This window comes from Vulpes lagopus, chromosome 19 (assembly GCF_018345385.1).
Source record: "Vulpes lagopus strain Blue_001 chromosome 19, ASM1834538v1, whole genome shotgun sequence".
Taxonomy (NCBI): Eukaryota; Metazoa; Chordata; class Mammalia; order Carnivora; family Canidae; genus Vulpes; species Vulpes lagopus.
Window position 1 is genome coordinate 20,248,926 of NC_054842.1, and position 20,191 is coordinate 20,269,116.

At 41.9% G+C, this 20,191-nt stretch overlaps 1 protein-coding gene across 22 annotated transcripts in view; it reads left to right on the forward strand.

The window, feature by feature from the left end:
• The window catches only part of THRB (thyroid hormone receptor beta), a 372,691-nt gene that overhangs the window by 335,971 nt on the left and 16,529 nt on the right, over positions 1-20,191 (forward strand). For all 22 annotated transcript variants that reach the window (XM_041734410.1, XM_041734408.1, XM_041734416.1 and 19 more), the window contains 3 exons: positions 1,741-1,841; positions 6,783-6,930; positions 9,784-9,989. In XM_041734410.1, the coding sequence (XP_041590344.1) occupies positions 1,741-1,841; positions 6,783-6,930; positions 9,784-9,989 (455 nt within the window). The remainder of the gene's footprint in view (positions 1-1,740; positions 1,842-6,782; positions 6,931-9,783; positions 9,990-20,191) is intronic.

A 20,191-nucleotide genomic window follows, 5' to 3' on the forward strand; every position in this document is an offset into this window, starting at 1 on the left:
GTTTTGAAACTCTTGAAGCAAATTCAACAGATGACTCATGGTTTGCATGATGCAAAAGTAAACTAAGAAAAGCTGTGATATTTAAGAAGATAATCCTGTACATTACCAGATCTCACTTTGAAGTCACTTGTCTCCCTCCCAAAAGGGGCCATTTTTCTAAAATAAAGTCTGAACAAAGTAATTTCTAAGAAATTGTGAAAAGGACTCATTTTCTTCTATCTCCTTTGTGGATTTTTTTCTGGGATGTAAGCCCTCTGTGACCTAGTTTAATAAAAGGCCTATGAAAATGTCATGGTAAAACATACAGCAAGTCATCTGTCATTTCAACCTGGCTAATCTTTATTGAAACCAGTAAGAGTTTATCAAGTCAAGGAACTTCATAAGGGGCTACGATCAGGAAAAGGAATGATTTTATTTTCTCAGCGTTTCCTTTATCCACATCCCAACAGAGCAAATTTTGTTTTGATTTCTGCACTCACCTAAAGATATGTGCTTCAGTGGTAAACCACTGATACCATATGAAACTGAGTTTGCCCTTTAGAATCAGTTTCTTATATTTGGACATTGTCTACAAGTGAAGGGAAAGAGGCAAAGACTAGTGGGAAGTAGGATGCTTCTGCTTTGGGTTTTTTTTTTTTTTAAGATTTTATTTATTTATTCAAGAGAGACACAGAGAGAAGCAGAGACACAGGCAGAGGGAGAAGCAGGCTCCGTGCAGGGAGCCCAATGTGGGACTCAATCCTGGGATTCCAGGATCACGCCCTGGGCCAAAGGGAGGCGCTCAAGTATGAGCCACCCAAGCATCCCTGTTTTTGTGTTTAAACTTTAGTTTCCTGGGCCACGGAATTTAAAGTAATAAACCAATAGTACACTTACACAGAGAGTTATCGTGGTTGGACTTTCTTTTTTTCTTAATAAATAGCCTCCATTATTTCATACCACCCAGAATTCTCAGGTTTTGTGTCATAATGGCACAAGTTTACTCAAAAAAAATTTTAGATGGCTTTGTTCATTCTACTTAAAAGTTAACTGTCTATTTTTAGAAAAAGACCAGCGTTACTTATACTGGAAGTTAGAAGATCTGGTTAGAAGACCTCTGCCTTAATTTGTAGTATGACCCTGAGGTAGGCCAAGCAAACCTCTGAAAGCCTATTCACCTCAAATACTTGATGATCTCTGAACCATAATGTTTCCTGAATTTATTGCATGGTGCCTTGATCCTAAAGCAGATCCAGTCTTCTAAGAGAAAATTCCAAAATAAGCCTTGTAAGAGAGATTGTGTTCTCCAGAACCCAAAGCACTCCAGATGTCTCAGATCTTGGCCTCTCTGCATGATTCATTGGCTCCAACAGTTTTCATGAGTATTCCCACCTGCACAGCAATAGTGATCACACCTATTTCTAAGGCATTCTGAAATCTTGGGCATTGTATCAACTCTGTACACGTGAGAGAAGTTAGTGGATAAATATAAGATATGGAGGAAGTATATTAAGTCAGGGAAAGACTTTAAATTTTGTCTTGTTAAATATTTTATTTACCTTTTATATTTAAAACTAAATGATCACAAGATGTAAAGCCTAAAGCAAAATTTGGATTAAAGTGTATAAAACAATTTGGTCCTGCCTCCTCCCTCACGCGCCTTACCTCTTGTCTTCCTTTTATCCTCTGCCAAGCTATGGTGTGTCTTTGACTTTAGCATGATATTTTCTCCTCACATTCCTCTTTTTTCCTTCTTCACAGGGTACATCCCCAGTTACTTAGACAAGGACGAGCTATGTGTAGTATGTGGTGACAAAGCCACCGGGTATCACTACCGCTGCATCACGTGTGAAGGCTGCAAGGTAATTGCCCTGAGACCAGAGCTCAGCCCAGCTCCAGTCCCCATCCCAGGATCCCACCAGAATGCAACATGAAGTTTAAGTTCAAATTAGAACCAAATTCCAACATTCACGGCCTGTGATCATCCAGGTGTCTGGCTGTCCTCGTCATTTTTTGGCATGGTCAAGAACTGAATTTATTGATTTTTTCCAAATCAAAAATAACTACATGAATTTGCAAGAGTATAATGTCTGGCTTTTAAGACAGGGCGAAAACTAATAAGATGAAAAATTAATATTCTCACCATGAGTTTAAAAATGCATAGATATTTTATATTATCCCAAGAAATAACCATTTCTCCTCCTCCTTTATCTCCAGTGGTTGAGGAGACAAAATTCATTCTACCACATGCTATTAATCTGAGTAAATATGCTCACTTTTATTTTTTTAATATGTTCACTTTTAAGGGCTCCATTAGGGAATATCTTTGAGGCTACTTAGACTTAATTATGTTCTGAAATTGTCCAAATTGGCTTTCTGCACAGCCTTCAGCCAGTAAGTAAATTCTGGGCATCCATCAGCTAATTTTATGCTCTACAGACCCATCTTCAGGAGATACTTGACAAGGATACATTAGTGATCAACAGTTCACTTCCCAAAAGTCAGACTAAATTTGCCTACTTAGACTCTTCGTCATCAAAATTAAGATAAGTTTTCTGGCAAATATCTTTCGGTCCAACAACTTAGCCTAGAAAACAGTCTACTACAGAAATAGATAAAGCTTAACCCAGTGCTAGATCCAGCATTCAGCTAATGTTTTATAAATGAGGAATTATATTAAGTCAGGGAAAGACTTCTTAAATGTTTACTTGGTAAATGTTTATTACTTTTTATATTTAAAACTAAATGATCACAAGATGTAAACCCTAAAGCAAAGACTGTATTAAATTGTGTAAAACAATTCAGTCTTCCCCCCTATCACCTACCTCAGCTCCTCCTCTTTCTTCCCCTCCTCCAACTACCTTCCTTTCCTCCTAACCTTTGACCCTACACCCCCAAAATCAGCATCGTAGCTTGGTTTCAAGGTAAGGTGCTCCATTTCCCTAGTGGAAGATCTTCCATGCAAATCCCTGTATTTTGTACATGAAATTCAGAAACACTTAGCAGAAGCCTGCTGGAAGTGTTGAAATGATATATCCATTGCAATCAGGGTATATCGGGGTGTTTCCAAGTTCCCAAGGCCCTATATCTGCAAGACTTTCATAATGTGACATAGTGTGCTCTCATTCATCCAGACCCCTTTGATGTGGAATTCGTACCTTTTAACAAAGATCGTGCTAAAGATTGCTATTACATCCATGAAAATAATGTCTTAAAGAGTTTAATGGAACTGAATACAAGTAAATCTTGACTATTTATTAATTGGGGGACTTGCAGACTGTCTCTTAAAAGCATAGTTTTATTGGCTTGATTTGAAAGTAATAACACTGCATTACTTTAGATATATTCTCTCATTCTGAAAGCTCAGTAATTCAAACAGGCCTTTTTTCCAAATTAGCCCCAATTCAGAAAGCTTTGCCTACCTGATTATGCAGCATTGAGATTTTTTCAAATCAGTTCCTAATGGCAAATTTTGAATTCTGGGAGAAACTCTAATGAAAATTCCATTTAATACTCAACTCCCAAAGTGACTCTAAAGACCGAATGTGCCTTACAGAGAACTTAATGCTTATTAGTGACTGACTTAAACAAAGGGAGAGCCAAGCCTATTAATCCATGTCCCTGCTTCATGTATGTCTTCATGATGATCAAGAAATCCACTAGCCTCTTTTCCCAAGATCACAGGATGTTTGAAGCCTGATGCAACTGAGGTTTACCTAAAAGAAGAAATCGTGTCACAAAAAGCTAGATTTTTCAGCCCCTATGCCTTTATCTCAGATCAAATCCTGTTTCTAGGATTGCCTCCATCATAAAATTAGAAAGCAGCTTTCCCAGGGTAATTATGCAGAACATGCATTTAATATAAAGACAGAGTATCTTGGAAAAAGACAACAGAGTTCTTCAAAGGAAACACAGTTTTTAAGAGTGGCCAAAGATGAAAAAGGTTATGTTTCTCATACTGTTTATTCAGACTTGCATATTAAAAATATTTCTACCCCATACTTGGGGTGCTGCCCTGAAAACAGCAAAAATCTTTTGGAGCTGTTTTCTCTGTTTTGATGAACCAGTTTTTATGCATCTTTTATAGAAACAATGTTGATACTTCCCCACAACAAACTGTTATTTTTAAGGAAGATCCATAGCTTTTAACAGTTGCCCAAATATTGAACCAGCCCAGTGACACTTAGCTCCTTACCACACCAATCAGTGCATCATCTTGGACCACAAAGAGTGAATCCAGTTCTTCTCAAAACGCAAGGAAACATGTCAGATGTTGATTCATAAAAGCAAAACCTATCCTCACCAACAAATCATCAATGAAATATTGGCCTCATTTAGTTCCTGAGACATGTCTTCTATTAGCTCGCCTCTAAAGATTTTTGTAGGTAGACTATATTATGCATTTTCTATTCAGTTCACTTTGAGAAGTTAATTTTTGTTACTTTTTTAAAATTAAGGGATCTTGTGTCTTTACATTTACTTAAACAAAGTGATCCCTCATCATGTGTCAAATATGTTTTATTATAACTCAGGGGGGGGAGCCAATATCTTAAAGGGGATTTGGTCCATGAAGTGCCTGAGAAAAGTCATCAAAGATAAGTCACAGAAAAGATGATACTATGAATAGTAGAGCCTGCTACCTCAACACCTTTCTCGACAGAAGCAAAGTATAAATTATTTCATGCATTCCATTTAAAAGTTCACAGAGTAGCCTTTTGAAAAAAATTAAAAATACATACCAGTATCTGGTATGTCACAGCTCATTCTCTCCTTAGCATCGTCTGACTCTTCAGTATGCTCCACCTCCCTTCCAGAACATGCGTCGACATCAGAGTATGTGTGAGAAAAAGATGTCCCCAACAATTTTCCTATCCTCACAGCAACGCACATTCTCCCTGAGCCCTGGACTTTGGTGCTGCCACCTCTGGGTGCCTCCAGAAGGAAGTATGCTACACAGCCTCTCTCTTCCCTTTCTGTGACACATATCTTCTTGCCAGGAATCTCCAGGTCTCTTTTGCTCTCCAGGCAGGGGTGACCCATGAAGGGTGAATTGGGAAGAGGGCAGTAGAAATAGAGAGGTTCACAGGGCAGCTTGCTTTTCAGTACTATGGCATGCCCTGACATTCATGCTCTGGCAGATTTTGCCCACCTTGAATACTCAGGGAAACACTGCCAGCATGTTCAAAAAGCTGCCCGTGTGTGATTGAGTGAATCTTACAACACTTTGTCAATATCATTCAAACTGATGGACTTAAGTGTTTAAGGAAAACCCAAATATAATGGGGCAGTTTTCCTGTCAGAACTTGAACAATAGAAATGATAAGGGATTTGCACCCATGCCCCCAAATCAGGTCCATCAGTTTCAGTCATGGATGTCAGTTTTCCATTTTATTCTGCTTTGCCCCATATAAAATCATACCTTTGACCTTCTCATTATAAGGAAGCTCCTATGTCTGAGTGTTGAATATGCAAGTGGTGTATGTACATAATCAAAACCAAGGAAAGTTCAGCAGGATCGTTCAAATTTGGGCCTAATCTAGGCCAGCTGGTGTGTCAGTCCCTATTTACGTAACAAAGTTAGAGGACCCTTTAAGCTTTAGTAGACAGTATCCTTCAAAATTGTTTTTTGCCTTGCTAGTTTACTAAAACAGATAAAACAAAGGTGGAGCGCACTATTTATAATCTGCCCATCTCAAACATTTAAATAATACAGTAAAATTGGATTCAGTTCATATCTTATAAGCAGTTAAGTAAATAAGACTTGGAATCTTACTGAGATCTAGGCTGCGTTCCACAATATACTCACCACACAATTTGGGGCAAGTTATTTAACCTGTCTGAGGCTGTTTTTTAATCCCTACCATGGAGATATTAAGAGTACCTGCTTCATGAGGTTGTAGAAGGGACAGAAAGATATGGAAGGCATCTACAGCACTTTGCATTGTGCCCCTTACAGTAAGTGCACACTCTCTGTCATCACTAGTGCCCACAATACAGAAGCACCATAGCCAAGACTGGAGTATCATGTCCAGGAAGGTTCTGCTATAAAGGTTTATGTCATCTAAACCTGGACTAAATGGCATCCTCAGCACCCTTTATGGTAGCCCCCTCCTGTGCCTTAAGAGAGGAAGACACCTTTGTAACTTCAGGATATATGTCTACCAACACCAGATGGAAAGAGTACTATGAAAGGAAAAACCCCAATGCAGTGAGCACTGAGAAAAATTGGGTGGTGAGTCTGGTATTTTCTGCTCCCCAAATACTGTTGTTTCAAGGGTTATCTGAGTTGGTCATGGACATTTCAAGAGTCAAAAACAAGAATTAAACTCAGTCTCTAAAGGCCATTTAATGCATCCATTTAATTACTAAACAATTAAATGATTAACTAATTAATAGAGTATCACAAATTTCCTGCTCCTTTATTCTCCAGGACAAAGTATAGCAAGGTTCTTCACAGTTTCATTTAACAACACAGTTCTGGCACTCTATGAAATGAAATAATGTAACTTATGTTTTTAGAAAAAATAAAAATGAACACTAGATTTTCCCACTAACCTCTTTTCCTAACTAGATGCCACAAAAATACTGACTCTGTAGTCCTAGACATTTCCTTCAGCTCAGATTTAGAGTTCTTTAGATTTGGTTTGGGCTAATTGTCCTATGTGTAAATAGGTAAGAGCTGCCGGCCCATACACAGGTAAGATCCAAAACAACCCATCACCATTATAAGGACACAAAATTCTGGACTCGTTTGTTTCTAGAAAATATGAAAATGTTGTCTTGGGTCTTTCTCTCTCATGTAGGGTTTCTTTAGAAGAACCATTCAGAAAAATCTCCATCCATCCTATTCCTGTAAATATGAAGGAAAATGTGTCATAGACAAAGTTACGCGAAATCAGTGCCAGGAGTGTCGCTTTAAAAAATGCATCTATGTTGGCATGGCAACAGATTGTAAGTAATCTTCTTCCTTTGTTTCATATTCAAGGAGTGTTGATTGGGGAAAGGTTTGGTTTAAGGAGATCAACCAGGCAGAAAAGAAAGCAGGAACCCATGAGAACAGAGAGAAGGCACCTAGCATTCACTCCCACAGACCCCTTACTCCCAGCCATTGCTAGGTGGTTTCCATCCTACCCCTTCCCTATCAACTCCTAACTCTCATAGTATCTAGACAACACATGAGGGGAAGTGATTAAATTATCCCTATCCTGTCTGTAAGACTGTTAGCAGTACTCTGTTTGCAATAGATGACAAATGAGCCATCTTGTCCATTCACCTTGATGAGGTGTAGTTTACATACAACATTCATGTGGTGAGCACCTCACAGACTATTCCTAATATTTTTCAAAAGCGGAGACAGGAATTTATTTTGTGGACATTTTTGGAGATGGGGCACTGGCAGAAAACATCGTGTTCAGTAATTTTTAAAGAATGTGAAGTCGAGTGCTATCGCATGAGTCATCCTGCAGTTGGTTGTTTGTTATATTTTTAGCCCATAAAAACATTCTAAGCTCCAGTCCTCCTACCCAGTTTTCAAAGTGCCACAGCATATGGTGGTGAGATTAGCCACTGGAGTAGGTCTCTTCTTCCCTCACTGTGCGAGGGATTTACACCAATCATTTTAATTAATAATAAAATAAGAATTGTGTCATTCACAATGTGTGGCCTCCATTTTGCCAGGCATCAGGCTTAATGATTTCTATTGCCATAAGCTTTTTGCCCCTCAGTGGAAGTTTCCAGCTTTTAGTTTAAAAAAGAAGGAGAAAAAGAAGGGAAAAAAAAAAAAGGAGAGAAAGAAAAGAGCAATGAGGATTTTCCTCAAGAGAGAGGAAATAATCACGGCTCCCATTTATGCAATAAACAGGGTTCTCTCAAGTAGAACAAAAAAATTCTGTGAAATATCCTACTTTGCCCATTAAAGAAGACAGAATACAGAATCTTTAAAAAAGAAGAGGGTTGCGTGAGGGCTTTAGGCAGGAAATCCTGGGTTAATCCCCACCTCTGGCTGAGTGTGTTGTGTTCATCTTTTAAAGACTTTTAGCCATTGCTAACAATATGCCTGATAAGGATATGTGAAAATGATTGACCTGGAACCGAATATTTAGATGTGTCACTGTAGGGGGGACTGTTACTATTGAGTATCCATTTCATTGTTGGATTGAGAAGTTAAAAATAGGAATGTTTATAAGGTTAAAAAAGCGCAGTGTTATTCTGGACTGGGTGGAAATTAATTTTGAATGCACCCTGCGAGGCATTGTAAGAGCTCAGGCTTTATGATCAGAAAAACTGTTGGAGTCCCATATCTGCCACTTACTAGCTGTGTGACCAGCAGACCTAACCTTGGGTTTCCGGTCTGTGAAATCATCTCCTACCTTGCAAGTTGTTTTCAGTATTCAATTAGATAATGCATGTCAAATGCAACAATCCCTGGAACAGAGGAAGCATTTGAGAAATAGGGCTGTGAGTAGAGCCCATTCCTTGTCTCCCTTTAATAAGGGAACCAAAGTGACCCAGCAGGGCTCATTCACATTTCCCACATTTACAAATACTGACCTGTCTTTGATGATCAATCCAATCTAGACAATCTGGGGCTTCATTATTCTGTTTGTGGATTAGCTGAGTACTTTTGGTTCTCTTCCTCCTGCTATTTTTGCTTTTTTTCTTTTCCTACCAGGTCACACCTTCATCAAGAAATGGCCCTAGGACAATGATGTTGTAGAACTGGAATCAGGAGTCCTGGGTCTTGCCTTGGCTCTGCCATGAACTTGCTGTGTGACTTTAGGCAAGTCATGATCTCTCTGGATCAACTTCCTCCTCTGTGGAAGGAGGGAGTTGGGCTAGATAATACCTGAGGTTCTTTCCAGTTCTAAAATACTATGACTTAGTAGCATAAGACCTGAGCCTTTCCATTCCATTGAAAGTTACTAAGAGTCTGGTAAAATGGTTTGGTTTTGGAAAATAACCACAGAAGTAGAGGTTTCTTATTACCTTCCCTTCCTACTTCCCTTTGGCATAAGTAGTAAAAGTCATGGCTGTATTTACTGACCACTTGTAGTGCATCATCACCCTGAATAACCTGTGAGGTGGGTTTATTGTTGATCCTGTTTCACACAGGAAGAAATCAAAGCTCCAAGAGCCTAAGCAACTTGCCAGAGGTCACACAGCTAGAATGTGGTAGTGTCAGGATTCAAACCCAGCTCTTTCTAGATTCCAAAGCCTGGGCTCTTTAACCACCATTGAGGGTAGACCAGGTAGAGACTAGAGCAAAGGAGTACCTGTGCAGCCTGAGATAGGCCCAGCCTCATCCCAGTGAGCCCTGGAGGGAGCTAATGAAGAGTTGGGGTCCTTTTTATCTGAGGAAGAGATGATTAGCCTCCTATTTACTGCTCTAGAACTTTGATTTGAAGCTCTTTTTACTAAGAGCCATCTGAGGGCAGGAGAGGGACCACAGAGACCCTAAGAGTGAATCCAGATGATTGGCTAGACAGACTCATCTGGGAACCTGTGGGTAGGACAGATTTTGCTCCCCTCGGCTTAATTCTTATGTGGGGCCACCTGTGGAGTTTGGATGCCCACTGTCCAACTCCCCTGCCACCGAGCTTTGTTTTGAAAAGCTGGCCAGGCATCGGGAGTTTGGCACTAGGTCTTGACCTAGCCAGGCAGTGGCAGTTTGCTGCTGAGGGGAGAAAATATCCCAGCGTGACCCACCCTGAAGGGCCTGCTCAGCCATCTGCACCTGGGTGGTCCCCGGGGTGCACATGCCTGGGAGCATCCCTGTGTTTCGTCTCATCTTTCTTCCCCTCCCAGTGGTCCTGGATGACAGCAAGAGGCTGGCGAAGCGGAAGCTGATTGAGGAGAACCGGGAGAAGAGACGGCGGGAAGAGCTGCAGAAATCCATCGGGCACAAGCCAGAGCCCACGGACGAGGAGTGGGAGCTCATCAAAACTGTCACAGAAGCCCACGTGGCCACAAATGCCCAAGGCAGCCACTGGAAGCAGAAACGGAAATTCCTGGTGAGGTCCTCGGGCACAGCTAAATATTAGCTGCATGCTCCACATTTTCTGCTTCCACTCACCCAGTCCTCATGACCGTGGGATGCCAGTGTTACTACCCACATCTTACTGATAGGGAAACTGCATTCCAAAGAAGTCAAGTGACTTGTAGAGTAAGGATTTGAACCCAGGTCTGTCTGAGCACAAAGGTCATTTGTCCCATCTGTTGCTTATGAGTCACTAAATTCTAAAGCAGTTTCTTAGGCCACACAGTCTATTTGCTTTTACGGTTAATAAGGCCAGCCCTGAATCAACTGATTAGTAACTTACATTCTTTACCTGCCAGCTTCCCTCTTTTATAGCCATTTCTTCTCCTAGATGCCCATTTATGTAGTTAGTCCCCTAAACTCACCCCAAGATATCCCCTTTAGAATAATCCCTAGAGTGAAGTGTCCTGTATCTCAAATGTATTTTTTTTTTTTTTGAATAGACGTCAACATGTTTAGCTTAAAATAAATGAACTCGAGTCCAGGAGACAAGAGGAATAGGGAGTAGGGAGGGAGTTTGGGGTGGAGATATATAGAGAAAATAGGCCTTTCCAGGTCCTTGGAAGATCAATGTTTGATGTTTTTATAAAACCTAACCATTATAAAAGTCCTTCCTATTCACAATGCTTTGGATTAGGCTGGAATTACTATCTCCCCATTTTACAGATATGCAAACCAAACCAAAGGCCTTATTTGGTTCACCCAATTCACACTACTAGAGTGGCAGCCAGGCCTAGAAGTCTAGGCTGTCCACCCACTTACCAGGTGGACTACCCCACCCCACCACCAGCAGCTGGTGTTTGACCATCTCAGAGACTGACCTTGTCCTTAGTTTATGGCATGGAACCCTTTATAAGCACCTCACTGAGCCCCAGCAGCAGATATTCTGTGGGTCTGTTTGTATCTCCAGGTTACATTAGCATTCCTTCCCAACTGAACAAGAAGATACAGTGTATAATTGTCCTTATCAGGAGATAGTTTTTTCACTATTATAAGGAGATAGTTTTCATCACCATCATAAGGAGATAGTTTTTTCATGAAAACAGTATAACAAAAGCCTTAAAGAAAATTTTTGTAAAGAAAAAGCTTACCCATACTCCACCTGCCCTCAGTTACTTTCGCTGTTGTCAAGAGCAGGTTCTAACACACCTGTGATGTGTCCATAAACAGTAATGTTACCAAACATTAGATGATTCTTATCAAATACCAGGTTCTGTTCTAAGCACTTTCCATACATTAACCTATGCCAACCGTGTAGGTAGATATGGGCAAAATCTCCATTTTACCAAGCATAGAAATAAGGCAGACAAGTTAAGGAAACTTACAGAGCTCCGTAGCTGGTAAGTAGTGGTAATGGACACAGCCCAGCTCCAGCTCCATGCTGGTGCATGGATAGGAGAAATCCTAATGACCCTAATGTACTAAAGGCGACAATCTCTTTTGTGCCCGTATTATTGTAAACTTATGCACATCATTCATGACACTGAGTATTCACTCTTCAGACTGCTTGTTTCATAGCTTATCCCAGAGGATTAAAGAGAAACTGGGTCTCAAAAAAAAAAAAAAAATGCTCTTGGTCATGCTCTTGGTCACCATGCTGCCACAAGTTGGCCACCTACACAAACCCAAAGAGCCTTTGAAAGACATGTGTCTTTGGAGGGGCAGCCTCTTAGTGCCTTGTACTGGAATCCTTAGGCCTACTCTGATATATCTGCCAGGAATTAGAAAACATGAATTCTGGATAGAAAGACAGATAAATAGATCAATTTTAATCCAATATATTTGGGGCCTAGCAAGATAGGGTCCTGCTTACCCTAAGCCTAAATCTGTCCTCTTCCCCAAATGTGTGAGCCATAAATGGACATTGTAGAAACCACTACCAGGCCTGATTTCAGGGTAGTGATCAAGCTGAATTCCAAGTAAAGTGGAGGGTTGGAGGCACAACTGAACTTCTAGGGAATTTTACACTTCAGTTTTCTCTACTCCAAAAGGAAAATGAATACTATCCTAACTAAACCCATTTCAGTGGTCACAAGGGTGCTTCTTTCCAGACTCTAAAGATTTGTTCTTTTATTTAAAAAACCAACACTCACGGAGCAGTTACTGAGTGCCAGGAAGTGAATAAGTCAGCTCTATTCTGGTGGAGGGAGAAAGACAGTGAGGATTAAACCAACAAGATGAGTGCAGATGGTGATGTGTGCAATGAGGAAAACAAACATCACGATGAGACAGGGTTATGGAGAATTGAAGTGGAGAGAGACTTTTCTGAAGTTCACTTCTCTGAACAGGGTGGTCAGAAAGGTCTCTCTGAGGAGGTGATATAAGCTGCATTTGAAAGCTAAGAAACAAACTCTGGATGGTAAAATACAGTCAGATCTCTTCATGCCTTGTGGTCTCTTTAGCAATGATGACTCAATTGCTAATTATTAAAACCAGATCTGCACCTTTAGCTCAAAGGTTCCTCATGCTTCTCATCAGTCTGATCATCTATAGAAAGAACCAAAGAAAGTATGGCACAGGATGATTTGCCATTAGGTTATTGTCAGAGCCATGAAGTTATCAAGGAACAAGAGTTCTCTTCTGGAAGCTGACATTTACAAAGCAACTGTTTACCCACTCGTCTCCCTCCCGTGGCGGAGCTGATGTGAAATGTATATTTTGTATATCCTTGATCTGTTCAAGAAATTGCCCCTCCTGGTCCAAATACAAATAACTGCTTCTCCAGGCCATTTTTTCTTAGAGGTGTGCTCGGGAGATAAGAATACTTCCACGGTCCCATATGTCTCTACAATGAGCTTCATTTCTATTAGCCAGTCCCCTTCTATGCCTGGAACGGACCACCCCTGCATCTCCTCAATGGAAGGACCACGTTCCATTCAGTATGGTCACTTCAGTCAATCACGTGTGGTTAACACTTGTGGTACGTAGCTCTTTTCGAAGATGGCTGCAATTAGATTCTTTCTTTCCTATATATGCACAGTTTATTCTCTCCCATGGAGAGGTGAAGTCTATTCCTCTCTCTCATTGAACATGTGTGATTCCTTTAAGCAACAGATTGTAGAAGAGTGACTTTTAAGGCTGAATCTGGTGCCAGACCTTTCAGCAGACATATAAGTAAAGAAGCCTGCAGATGACACCAGCCTCTGGGGCTTTTTGAGGACAACTGTATGAGAGACCCCAAGTGAGAACCACCCAGCTGAGCCCATCAACTCCGAGTAACAGTAAAAATCTGTTGTTTTAAGCCACCAAGTTTGAGGGTAGTTTGTTACACAGCATAGATAACCAGAACGGAACTTAATAAATATTTGTTAAACAGAATGTACAGTTCCACTGGCCGATCCTCAGAGAAAGTACAGTTAAGCCCTGTGTCTCAGCCAGTTTACATATTTACACATACCCCTTGCAGAAGGGTGACTCTGATTGAGTATTTATGCTCAGGAAAAAAAAAATTCACTGAGTGGTGAATTATTCCTGCAAGGACATTAAGAATCCTTCATTAAAGGCAGCTTTGCTAAATGATATCCTTGTCTGAATAGGCTTCTACACATGAGGATTTGTGTCTCCTATATGGCTGAGCACCTCTATTCTGCTTACAAAACTGCTATGCATTTTATTCCATTTATTTATGTGTGATAATGGCCCATCTTCTTTTGAAAAAGAATTTAGGAGACCTATTATGTTAATAATAGTATAGTAATATATAAGAAGGGACTAAAAATTATATGTTGTCATAAAAACTGGAAGTATTCATTTATCTGGAATAGGAAAGTAAGTTACTCCCCCCAAAAGAAGATTCTTCATTGTTTTTAACCCTAACACTAAGACTCAAGTCAGAAATAGAGACTGGTGGTTTGACCTGGGTTTCAAATCTATATTTGTGTCTGTAAAAATGAGAATCACTGGCAAATACTTTTTAAAAATCCATGCAGATTTTCATAATAATTCCAAAGCCACCCGTTAAAACTATTTCCAAAAGCATTTCAGTCATAATTTTCTAGTTTTCCCCAATCCACCCAAATCCCTGATGGTACAGAAGTGCCCAATGTAACCACCCTTTGGGTGTGGTGACAGCGACGATGAAACACAGGAGTACACTGAGAAAAGAACAAGGGGCATTTGATGCCCAACAAGGGAAGCAGTGTCTCTCAGCCACGAGTAATTCACTTCCACACCTCCCAGGGGCTGGAAGACACTTGGTTTGGAGTAAACCCCATAGCAGCAACAATATTGTCTGTTGACATGCTGTTATTATTCTGTCCCCTTCATTCATAGGCAAAGGTATGGCTTTGGGTGGATTTTCCATTAAAGTATAAAATGAGTCCATCAGAACCAGGGCCGGTCTGCTCTACTTTTCCCTGGCAGAGCTACTATCTGATTTCACACATGCTCAATTGGGAAAGCCTCAGAAAAGGGGCATAAGCAGAAGGGCCAGGCAAGATGAGTGATTTGGCCACATGTGGTCTGTGGCTAGATCATAAGGCAAGAGCAACCAAGTAAGGAAGGCTTCAATTGCCCAAAACTATGATAACTGCATCAGAAGAAGGCAGGGGCATGTAGTCATGTGCATGGAGATTCAGTCAGACAGCCTGAGTTCAATGTTTGTCTCTGCTGCTTTATAAATATATATAATCTATATAGTTGTTGTTGCTTTTTAGTTACATAACTTTGGGCAAGTTCCCTCACCTCTCTAAGGCTTGGGTGACTTTCCACCACAAGATATAAAAGTTGTAGATATAAGTGCTCAGCACATCATTAACAATCACAAAAGTGTTTCCTATGTGCATTATCCTTACAACCCTCACCCTCAGGTCTGGCCCTGATCATCCCAGGAAAAGGGAGAGCCTTCCAGGGACCTTTAATCACTGTTTGTCTGGGCCTTCCTGTCACTCCTTACAAAGGCAACACCCTTGATCACACAGAGGAAGAGAAACATCCAGTCTGGTCCCATCCCACTCTGCATGTGCCAGAGAGCTACAGGTTCAAGCCAAGAAGCCCTCAGCTCTGAGCCAGCCACTGCAAAGAGGTCAGGAGGCAGCATCTGCTACTCACCTTGAACAATGATGATCAACAGTCAAAGCAGAAAGGCACTTAGTCTCCATCTGTGCATCACCAGCTAGTGACACAGCTGAGCTAGTTGAAGCCCACTGCTGCACACATCCCTACATCTCTCCCTTTGTGTCCCCCACCCCTTCCTCTGCCCAAGAGGAGACATCCCGGATTCCTTATTGTCCCACACCGCACATCCAATCAGTCAGAAAGTCCTATGTCCGGCTCCCAAGATAGGTTTGAGCTCTTCCAATTCTCTACATCTCTACTGCTGCCCTGTGGTCCGGACCACTTCATCTCCTGCCCAAACAGCTAGTGCCGCGGGCCCATCGCTTCCTCTGGCTCCCCACATCCCGACTCCACATAACAAGTCCAACTCTCATCCTTCTGAGCTCCCGTTGGAAAGCCCCTCAGTGCAGCCACACTCCATAAGCCCATCTCCTCCCCAGAGCCCACAAGGGCCATCATCACAGGACCCTTGCCTTCCTTTGAACTGCATCTCAGGCCATCTCTGGGCTCCGACTACATGGGCCCCCTTTTCTGGCCTTGGGACTCGGCACTGGTTTTTCTGTTTGCCTTAAATCCTTTTCCTCTGGCTCTGTGGAGGGCTGCCCTCTTGACCTTCTTCCAGTTAAAGTTCATACATCACTTCTAAAGAGCCCTGGGCTGCTCCTCCCCGCTGCTTACTCCCAGGTACTATCATGTCACCTCTAGTCAAATCGCAAACAGAATTTTTTCTGTGAGAGTACTCCTCTTTTCATTTATTGTCTGTCTTTCCTCAATACAGTGGAAGTTCCTCGAGGATACATAGTTCACAGATTTAACTTCAGCATCCAGAACTAGGCCTGGCCCCGTAGGTGTTGCTCAATAAATATTGGTTCAACATGTATAAAGTTACATTTACTTACTCAACCAACCAATAAGCATTCTGGCCCCACCTTTTAGCCCCAGTGCTTTCCAGACAGTAGACAAAGAAACTTAAGGCTTATGCCCCCTACCCAAGAAGTTCATATCTTAGCTGTGTACCTATATAACTGCAATAAAAAGTGATAGCAATAAATGCCTAAATGCCATATGAGTGATGTATGTGGGCCACCATCTGTGGTCTGACGAGTTAGGCATCATTTCACACAGGTCATTTGGGAAAAAATAGAATTTGAGTGGGGTAGGATTTGGACTTGGCAAAGATGAGATGAAAGCAGGGACTGGAAAGAAAGCAAAAGTCAGGAGGAAAGGCAGCTCCACACAGCAAAAGTGCAAAGCAAGGTGGGAAGGAGACATGAAGAGGTAGGCTAAGCTGGCTCAGGAGGACCATTATGGCAGACAAGGAGGAAGAAAGTCAAAATGAGGGAAGCACCCCCTTGATCAAGCTAAGGCAGTTTGAGCCCCAGAACCAAAAACCAGGCTGTGCCCACATCCTGCCCTGGTGAATCTGCAAGCCAGAGGCTTATCATCAGAACCTGAGCTTGAGCTCAATGCATGCTTGTGTGTGTGTGTGTGTGTCTGTGTGTGTCTGTGTCTGTGTGTGTGTGTGTCTGTGCATGTGCAGATGTATCTCATGTCATGAATTACAAGGCTACTGGTTGTATTAATGTATCTAATAGATTTGTTTGATGTCAAATATCTGTACTCTTCTTTATTTCTAACATCTTCCAAATATTGTAGCAAATGATGTGAAAAGTCTTTAGGGGAGTCACAGACAAGGTTGCAGTGCTCAACCTTAATTTCTCATACCTCATGTGTTAACTCAGCTCAATTCATAGACTCTATCTATCTATTTATCTGTCTGTTGTTCTGGTATCCAAGAACCATTAGGGGAATAAAGCTTGATATAATAAAAAGCTTTTACTTTGTATATGATTTTACTTCTAGCAATTGTATTTTCCATTAGATACCCAAAGGCTTAAAAGTACATTTTTTGTTCCTACCCTGCTATTTATTTTTCAACAGAAAAGCTTATGAGATGGTTACATTTGGGAGTTTAATTTTAATTAAAATTGCTGTATTTCCTTGTGTAATTTCCCTCCTTTTTTCAAACCTTTAGAGGTATCACAGGTGTGATTCCAAGGCTCCATAAACCTACAGATTAAATGGAAATTTTTATTTTTATTTTATTTTTTAATGGAAAATTTTAACCTTGATATTAACTTACTAACATTTCAAAGGACACACTGAACACCATTCAATACAATCAGATTAGATCTATCAGTGTCCAATGACAAGACATTTGGACTCAACCGGACAAAACTATAAAAACTTAAAAATATTGTTATTTATTTTTATTTCTAAAAATGTTCACCCTGTGTGTGTGCGCATGTGTGTATATAAAACTCTTTCTTTTTTAATATATGAACATGCTCCTTTTATCAGTTGAGCTTCAATAACAAGGCAGGTGAGAGGAGCCTCACTTCTAGGGTGGGAGGAATTATAAAGACCAACAAGGAAGGTGAAGCATACCAGGAGAAGCAATGCCCAAAGGAGAGAGTGATGTGCCCTTTCCCTTAGCTCAGTCTATGTGAGAAAGACAGACAGAGAGAAAGGAAGCTGTACGTGTCGATTCTGGCTGCATCCAGAAAATCGGCAGAGCAGTAGTCTCCCGTGGGCTTCCCATGCCAACAGTTGCCCCCAAACATCATCACTGACTATGAGAACATGACACACTAGGTTCCTTTCCCATCCACTTGCAGCCTGCAAAGCAAACAATAAAAAAATAAAATAAAATAAAATAAACAGAAGAACCTACTGGATAACCCATAAAAGGTCAGGGCTGCCAGAGTTTGTTATGTAATATATTTTAAAATCCTCCCCAAGGCTGTAACCACAGCTCCTACCACACCCTTGGAGGGCCTAGGCTGCTCCTGTTGACCCTGGGGCCCTAGTAACACCTTAGTAAAATAATCATCCTTTGCTTTTCTTTGTGCTAAAAATTGGACGTGAGCAAAAATTGGGGAGGTGTGGGAATAAAATGGTAACTGGATTACTCTGAGCTGGATGTGGTTACTGCCAGCCCAGTGGTTCTCAAAGTGTGGTCCCAGGCCAGCAGCAGCAGCAGGAATGTGCCCTGGAAGTCTTGTCAGAGCAGTGCCCTCACCAGTCTGCAGGTCAGGGATTCAGCTTTGCTTGACTGGTTCTCAGTGTCGGTTCCTCCCGTCCATCTCTGCCCACCGTCCCGCATCTCCCAACTCTGGGTGCCTGGTTCTGGTCTGTTCACTGTGGCTCTAGGCCGTGGGACGGGCCTGAGTCTCTGATCCCTTGGATCACCTTCATGACTTCCAGCAAGGCAGTGGGAGAAGGCTGATAAGGGAAATATTAAGGAGTAGAATTTTGCCCCTTCACTCCCCCACACGTGTCAAAAGTGTATAAGTTGTGGGACACCTGGATGACTCAGCCAGTTGACTCTTGTTTTCAGCTCAGATCACGATCCCAGGGTCATGGGATTGCACCCCACGTCAGGCTCCGCACTCAGAGGAAGTGTGCCTGCCGGTCTCCCTGCCCTCCTGCCCCTCTGCCCCTCTCTCCGCTAGCACATGCACACACTCTATCTCTCTCTCAAATAAATAAATAATTTTTTTTAAGTGTACAGGTTGCAAAAGTCTTGAAGTAGGGGATGGATGTGGGCTTCTTGGCAGATTGCTGTGTGGAGTCTGGGGTGACCAGTATCCCAGTCCTGGCCTCAGGGGATTGGTCTTAACCTCCTTGAGCCCTTTGTTTGCTCATCTGCCAATCAAGATTGTGTGAGAACTACTTCAGATAATGCACTCCCTCAAAAGGCCACAGGTAAATAGTGGTCATTATTATTACAACAAGAAAGGTCAATAGAGAGGACTGCTCCTGGCAGGAAACACAGCTGACAACAGGAGATACAGGAGAGATCATGATAGTCTCGGAGATGGTCTTAGAGCACTGATAAGGAGCTAGAAAGTACCAATGGACATAGGACCATTGGGGGGCTTGCTAACATGCTGGTTCTGCATTAGGTCTGGAGAGGAGGCTGAGAGTCTGCCTTTCTAACTAGTCCTCAGGTGACATCCAAGCGGCTACACCACCCTTTGAGTAGCAAGGCTATGGATTGTTCTTGGGCAAGTCAACCAGCAGAGAAGTGCCCCGGGGAAACTGAATATTAGTAATACCGCCTGCCTGAAAGTTTGCCAAGTGTACACAGCTTAGTTCCTATGGGTGACCTAGAGGTCTTCCTCCTCAGCCGGCTGAGACCTCCTCCACCTGGAGTCTGTAGGGCAGACAGGAACTTTGACCCCCAGCACCTGGGTCAAAAGCAAGAACAAATCTACAGGGTGCTACTTGCCAGTGATGTTGTTTTGGAGTGTTAGTGAGTGCTGATGCCCACGGCTAAGAAATAATTCTTTGGTGCAAAAAGGTGATTTTATTTAAGCAGGGGGACAGGACCCATGGGTAGAAAGAGCTGCTGCACTGGGGTTGTGAGGAATGGCTGATTATAAACTTGGGAGTAGGGGGAGCTAAGGAAAAAGGGAGGCATCCACAAAGACTTTTATATACTAACGAAGACCCTTAGGATACTGGAGGCCTGTCTATTATCAAACTAAGGTGTTTTTCCCCTCTAGCAAAGCTTAACATTAAGACTGGTCAGGACTTTTCTGGAGGACTGTCACACACATCCCACCCAGGAGCTGGGGAGGTGGGGGGTGGTTACGGCGTATCAGCTTGTGCTTTGTATTCAGCTTTCCTCTGCTCCCTCATCAGAAGTCATCCCCATTGCACTCCTCCATCGTGGCCCACACACACCAGAACATGCAGGGCTCTGAAAATGCCACTCCAGAACCCCTAGCACTTATATCACCTGGCATCCTTCATGCATTGAGAAGCAGAACCCACGTTCCTGTCCTTTCTCTCTGCCTCCCTCTTTCTCTCACTTGCTTTCCTTTTCTTTAATTCTACAGCACCAATTCTGTGAACATGATCACTGGGGGCTGTTAAAGCAATGGCCAAGACATATATCTTTGCTCAGAAAACTAAACTACATGAAAACTGCATTATCTGTTATGGAGCAAAGTGACAACAAGATATTGTATAGTATGTCAATTCAGAAGAGATTTTCTGCCACATGAAATCTATGATAAATAAAGATCCCTTCAGGTTCTTCATTTAAATCTT